The 7,500-nt window shown below is 48.8% G+C and overlaps 1 protein-coding gene across 1 annotated transcript in view; it reads right to left on the bottom strand.

Annotated features, from left to right (window-relative positions):
- LOC143302038 (prolyl 4-hydroxylase subunit alpha-1-like) overlaps nt 1–7,500 on the bottom strand; it is a 43,116-nt gene that overhangs the window by 25,109 nt on the left and 10,507 nt on the right. The window contains exon 4 of the mRNA XM_076616526.1: nt 3,171–3,344. Within this exon, the coding sequence (XP_076472641.1) occupies nt 3,171–3,344 (174 nt within the window). The remainder of the gene's footprint in view (nt 1–3,170; nt 3,345–7,500) is intronic.

Genomic DNA, 7,500 nt, shown 5'->3' with positions numbered 1-7,500 from the left:
TGCGAACAAAAAAAGCGGGTTTGCTTTCTCTCCCTTTACGAGAAAGCGTGGTCGTTCACCTCCTTCCTCCCCCCCCCCCCCCCCCGCCCCCCAGCACCCCGCCCACCCCTCCCTCCCCCCATCCCCCACCCAAAATAACCGAACGAGATAAATGACAGAGAAAGGAGAAGCGAGAAACGTCTCACTGAAACAGCTTCTTGGTTTCAGAGAGAACAAACCCGGACCCCAAAACTATTTTCATATCAAAGAAGGATTTTTATTATAATTATTATTATTCATCTGTGTATTTATTCGCGTTCTCATTCATTCATTCCTTCGGTGGGTTTTTTTGTGTGTTTTTTTATTATAACTTTTTGTTTATTTGTCTACTATATTTCTGTTGATTCCCGAATATAACCAAAAAAAATGCATTCGTCTTTTTTTCTATTCCATTTTTCTTAGTTTTTTTCCGATATCAAAATCCTTCGAACGAAGGACATGAAGAAAGAAGTAAAAAAAAGAAAAAAAAGAAAAGAAAAGAAAGTAAACAAGATTGGAAGAAAGAAAAATGAATGAATGAATGAATACAAATACAGCCACCACAAATCAAAAACGAATCTTTTTACCCCCCCCCCCCACCCCCTCCCCCAGTGAATTACAACACCCCACACACCCACCGCCCACACCCTGTCCTCAGACCTTTCCCAGTCGAATCCCCGAGCACACCACTCACCCACCGCCCACACCCTGTCCTCAGACCTTTCCCAATCGAATCCCCGAGCACACCCACCGCCCACACCCTGTCCTCAGACCTTTCCCAATCGAATCCCCGAGCACACCCACCGCCCACACCCTGTCCTCAGACCTTTCCCAGTCGAATCCCCGAGCACACCCACCGCCCACACCCTGTCCTCAGACCTTTCCCAGTCGAATCCCCGAGCACACCACTCACCCACCGCCCACACCCTGTCCTCAGACCTTTCCCAGTCGAATCCCCGAGCACACCACTCACCCACCGCCCACACCCTGTCCTCAGACCTTTCCCAGTCGAATCCCCGAGCACACCCACCGCCCACACCCTGTCCTCAGACCTTTCCCAGTCGAATCCCCGAGCACACCACTCACCCACCGCCCACACCCTGTCCTCAGACCTTTCCCAGTCGAATCCCCGAGCACACCACACACCCACCGCCCACACCCTGTCCTCAGACCTTTCCCAGTCGAATCCCCGAGCACACCCACCGCCCACACCCTGTCCTCAGACCTTTCCCAGTCGAATCCCCGAGCACACCCACCGCCCACACCCTGTCCTCAGACCTTTCCCAGTCGAATCCCCGAGCACACCCACCGCCCACACCCTGTCCTCAGACCTTTCCCAGTCCAATCCCCGAGCACACCCACCGCCCACACCCTGTCCTCAGACCTTTCCCAGTCCAATCCCCGAGCACACCCACCGCCCACACCCTGTCCTCAGACCTTTCCCAGTCCAATCCCCGAGCACACCCACCGCCCACACCCTGTCCTCAGACCTTTCCCAGTCCAATCCCCGAGCACACCACACACCCACCGCCCACACCCTGTCCTCAGACCTTTCCCAGTCGAATCCCCGAGCACACCCACCGCCCACACCCTGTCCTCAGACCTTTCCCAGTCGAATCCCCGAGCACACCCACCGCCCACACCCTGTCCTCAGACCTTTCCCAGTCGAATCCCCGAGCACACCCACCGCCCACACCCTGTCCTCAGACCTTTCCCAGTCGAATCCCCGAGCACACCCACCGCCCACACCCTGTCCTCAGACCTTTCCCAATCGAATCCCCGAGCACACCCACCGCCCACACCCTGTCCTCAGACCTTTCCCAATCGAATCCCCGAGCACACCCACCGCCCACACCCTGTCCTCAGACCTTTCCCAGTCGAATCCCCGAGCACACCACTCACCCACCGCCCACACCCTGTCCTCAGACCTTTCCCAGTCGAATCCCCGAGCACACCACTCACCCACCGCCCACACCCTGTCCTCAGACCTTTCCCAGTCGAATCCCCGAGCACACCCACCGCCCACACCCTGTCCTCAGACCTTTCCCAGTCGAATCCCCGAGCACACCACTCACCCACCGCCCACACCCTGTCCTCAGACCTTTCCCAGTCGAATCCCCGAGCACACCACACACCCACCGCCCACACCCTGTCCTCAGACCTTTCCCAGTCGAATCCCCGAGCACACCCACCGCCCACACCCTGTCCTCAGACCTTTCCCAGTCGAATCCCCGAGCACACCCACCGCCCACACCCTGTCCTCAGACCTTTCCCAGTCGAATCCCCGAGCACACCCACCGCCCACACCCTGTCCTCAGACCTTTCCCAGTCCAATCCCCGAGCACACCCACCGCCCACACCCTGTCCTCAGACCTTTCCCAGTCGAATCCCCGAGCACACCCACCGCCCACACCCTGTCCTCACACCTTTCCCAGTCGAATCCCCGAGCACACCCACCGCCCACACCCTGTCCTCAGACCTTTCCCAGTCGAATCCCCGAGCACACCCACCGCCCACACCCTGTCCTCAGACCTTTCCCAGTCCAATCCCCGAGCACACCCACCGCCCACACCCTGTCCTCAGACCTTTCCCAGTCCAATCCCCGAGCACACCCACCGCCCACACCCTGTCCTCAGACCTTTCCCAGTCCAATCCCCGAGCACACCCACCGCCCACACCCTGTCCTCAGACCTTTCCCAGTCCAATCCCCGAGCACACCCACCGCCCACACCCTGTCCTCAGACCACCTTTCCCAGTCCAATCCCCGAGCACACCCACCGCCCACACCCTGTCCTCAGACCTTTCCCAGTCCAATCCCCGAGCACACCCACCGCCCACACCCTGTCCTCAGACCTTTCCCAGTCCAATCCCCGAGCACACCCACCGCCCACACCCTGTCCTCAGACCTTTCCCAGTCCAATCCCCGAGCACACCCACCGCCCACACCCTGTCCTCAGACCTTTCCCAGTCGAATCCCCGAGCACACCCACCGCCCACACCCTGTCCTCAGACCTTTCCCAGTCGAATCCCCGAGCACACCCACCGCCCACACCCTGTCCTCAGACCTTTCCCAGTCCAATCCCCGAGCACACCCACCGCCCACACCCTGTCCTCAGACCTTTCCCAGTCCAATCCCCGAGCACACCACTCACAAAAAAATACGTCCTCCCCAGCAGACCGTACATCTGGCCTCGTTGTGAAGGCGAGGCTCTGTGACGATCGTGACGTTGCAAGCCTCTCTCCTGCGTCTCCATGTGGTCCACCGCCAGGTGGAGCCACTGTCTGCTCTCCTCCAGAAACCCGTCCACAAAGGACTGGCGGCCGATCTGCACGTGCAGTGCAAGTTATGTTGTGAGTGCCTGGGGGAAGTTAAGAGAGAGAAACGAAACGAAACGAAACGAATTTTTATTTCACGAGGGCAGTGGAGTAAGCATAGCTGCTTTTTTACATCCAGCCCTCAAGGGCAAAAAAGAAAGAAAAGCGGAGAAAAAAAAAGCAAAGCAATGGCAAAACACACACACACACACACACACACACACACACACACACACACACACACACACACACAATTACACATGAAAATAAAGCGCTTAAATGAAAGCATGTACATAACCTAAGTACAGCACAACGACACATATTATCATTGAAAAGATCAAATCATTATAAAATGATTATTAGAAAGTGAAAAGAAGAAGAAGAAAATGATAACAGGGAGAAAGGGAGAGAGAGAGAGAGAGAGAGAGAGAGAGAGAGAGAGAGAGAACTCTGAATGGTTTGATGAATAGGCCTCACACCCACGTCACTGAGGGTGGTCACAAAGTCACACACCCACGTCACTGAGGGTGGTTACAAAGTAGGGTGGTCACAAAGTCACACACCCATGTCACTGAGGGTGGTCACAAAGTCACACACCCACGTCACTGAGGGTGGTTACAAAGTAGGGTGGTCACAAAGTCACACACCCATGTCACTGAGGGTGGTCACAAAGTCACACACCCATGTCACTGAGGGTGGTCACAAAGTCACACACCCATGTCACTGAGGGTGGTCACAAAGTCACACACCCACGTCACTGAGGGTGGTCACAAAGTCACACACCCATGTCACTGAGGGTGGTTACAAAGTCACACACCCACGTCACTGAGGGTGGTCACAAAGTCACACACCCATGTCACTGAGGGTGGTCACAAAGTCACACACCCATGTCACTGAGGGTGGTTACAAAGTCACACACCCACGTCACTGAGGGTGGTCACAAAGTCACACACCCATGTCACTGAGGGTGGTCACAAAGTCACACACCCATGTCACTGAGGGTGGTCACAAAGTCACACACCCACGTCACTGAGGGTGGTTACAAAGTCACACACCCATGTCACTGAGGGTGGTCACAAAGTCACACACCCATGTCACTGAGGGTGGTCACAAAGTCACACACCCATGTCACTGAGGGTGGTCACAAAGTCACACACCCATGTCACTGAGGGTGGTCACAAAGTCACACACCCATGTCACTGAGGGTGGTCACAAAGTCACACACCCACGTCACTGAGGGTGGTCACAAAGTCACACACCCATGTCACTGAGGGTGGTCACAAAGTCACACACCCACGTCACTGAGGGTGGTTACAAAGTCACACACCCACGTCACTGAGGGTGGTCACAAAGTCACACACCCATGTCACTGAGGGTGGTCACAAAGTCACACTCACATCAGGATAGTTTCCTGCATGTTAACACAAGTCACGATCACAATGTTTGTTACATATATCAACTTGTACACATGTGTACATAATATACGTACCTAGATACATGCAATGCACATCACTCACACACACACATGCACACACGCACACACACAGACACGCGCGTGCGCACACACACACACACACACGCACACACACACACACACACACACACACACACACACACACACACACGCACATGTGCATATACATACAAAAATATACACACATAAATTGTACGTATCGATGACTCTTAAACTGTCAGTATCGATGACTCTTAAACCATCAATTTGATTTAAATCCATACGACGGACTTTAAGAGATTTATCGAGGAAGAAAGCAAGGCGGAATATCAGCGTTTTACTTTCTGATGCAAATAACATTGTCAGCTTGAACTGTGATGGATGATTATAGTACTTGGCAGGGACATACTGTAATCTTATATCATGATATTTTGGGCATTATAGAATAAAATGAGTTTCAGTTTCTATTTGGAATTCACAAAATGGGCACAGCTACTGGTTTACTGTCACGTTCCGTTTGAAACGCATTTTGTGATAATGCAGTTCAGACACACGTACCCAGTCGCATTCTTATCAAACTGATTCCGGCTTGCAAATGATTACTGTTTGTAAGTATGGAGATAAAATCAGATCACTCTTGAATATTCTGTAGAATTGGAAGCGTTCACTATCAAGCACATCAGTAGTCCACTGTGTTTTATATTCATCAGTTAGTCTTTTTCTCAAGGCTTTTAAAAATTCCTTTTCGTTTCCGACCCTTTGGTTTTCCCAGACCTCCTCAAATCCAAATCTATACAAGAACAAGAGAGGCAAGGCCTTCAAGACTCACTTGTGTATAATATTTAAGCATGCTTTTTTAAAGGGCGATAAATCGATTGTGGTATTCGCAGTGAGAACGCTGTTTAAATCATATTATTCTGGTGTATCTTGAGCATTCAAAAAATCTTTAAGAGCAATTAAAAATTCTTTTTAAGTCCGCGGCAAAGGAGACGTGGCTATCGCCGCAATCGCACTGCAACATTTCGCCGTTTTCTCTGGATCTAGATAGATGTACAAGTTTAGTTACACCCGGTGGACATGGTCAATTCAATTTTTCTTTTATGTTCATTCTAGTTTTATAGTTTTAAAGTTGATATGAAAATTGAGTATTTTGTTAAACTAATAACATGTAGAGCCAAGTACAAGTACTTCTAAACGTCGTATGAAGTGAAAAGGACTTCATTTTGAGAAAAGTCAAGACTGGAAATTTTTTCGTTTCATCGTGATCAGTTCAAGGGTATTACCTCGCATGGTTTACAATTTTTAACTGTGAATTCCGACTGATTCTGTGGATATTTTTATGGCAGTTTGGGGCATAATCCAGTATGTGATGAGGCGTTCACAAATCTTTCTCTGAATAAATATTTAACGGTCTCCTTCTCCAACTTGCTATCACATGTTATCGTGTATTGTCCATTGAATATAGGATTGAACGGGCAGGTCAACAACTTGAAACAAAATGTCGTCGTTCGCGTTCGCGAAGAATATGAGCACGCGCTTTGAATATGTATAAATATGCGTACGCAATTGATTTTTGCCCATGACCTTCAGGGCTCAGCCAACAGATCTATAAGGTCCACTCGTCGTACTGATTTTAGTATTTTCCGAAAAAGACCACATGGGCGAATGAACATAGTGAAAGTCCTGTACAGAGTAAAAAGCACAAGCTTTTAATGTATTGAATATAATTTCAAAACGTAATGTTTAAGATGAGAAAGATAAGTTTAAAGCAAATTAAGCCCCCTAGCATTAATTACAGATTAATTTCCCTTTTTTACTATCTGCACCAAAGACATGCAAAATAAATATAACTTCCATGCTTAGCAAAGGAAGTTCCTGTTTGAACAAAAAATGATAAAAATGACTGCTCTTGTTGTTGTGTCAGAATATCAGATGAAAGTGCCAAATTTAGAGAATAAAAAAATATAAATATAACAGTAAATTCAGTTTGCATATAATTTGGCTTCTCTTTTTATTTTTTTTTGTGCCCATCCCAGAGGTGCAATATTGTTTTAAACAAGATGACTGGAAAGAACTGAATTTGTCCTATTTTTATGCCAAATTTGGTGTCAACTGACAAAGTATTTGAAGAGAAAATGGCAATGTTAAAGTTTATCATGGACACACACACACACACACAAACACACACACACAAACCGAACACCGGGTTAAAACACAGACTCACTTTGTTTACACAAGTGAGCCAAAAAGCAGGTGGAAGATGCCCTGGTATTTTCGTTACTGTTATGATAGTATAATAACATCTTATATGCTTTATGTGGTAAGCGACATAATAATAATAATGGATACTTATATAGCACACTATCCAGATATCTGCTCTAGGTGCTTTACAAAAACGCTTTTGATAACATAAAACATTATGTCTATATTACATACACACACCAAAATGTGACCACACACACACACACACACACGCACGCACGCACGCACGCACGCACACACACACACACACACACACTGCATACATACATTTAAACATACGTGTGTATCTAACAGCTACCCTAACACATACGCGCACATAGGCAGGCACAAACTTACATAAACACATGCACACACAATACACATTCATATACATGCATGTAATTATGTACACATACATATGTATACACACATAGTCAAGCACACCTAACGAAAAGGAAGTGGACCAGCCACAA

The sequence above is a fragment of the Babylonia areolata genome, chromosome 28 (assembly GCF_041734735.1).
Source record: "Babylonia areolata isolate BAREFJ2019XMU chromosome 28, ASM4173473v1, whole genome shotgun sequence".
Classification (NCBI taxonomy): domain Eukaryota; kingdom Metazoa; phylum Mollusca; class Gastropoda; order Neogastropoda; family Buccinidae; genus Babylonia; species Babylonia areolata.
This window is presented reverse-complemented; position numbering and strand designations above follow the sequence as displayed.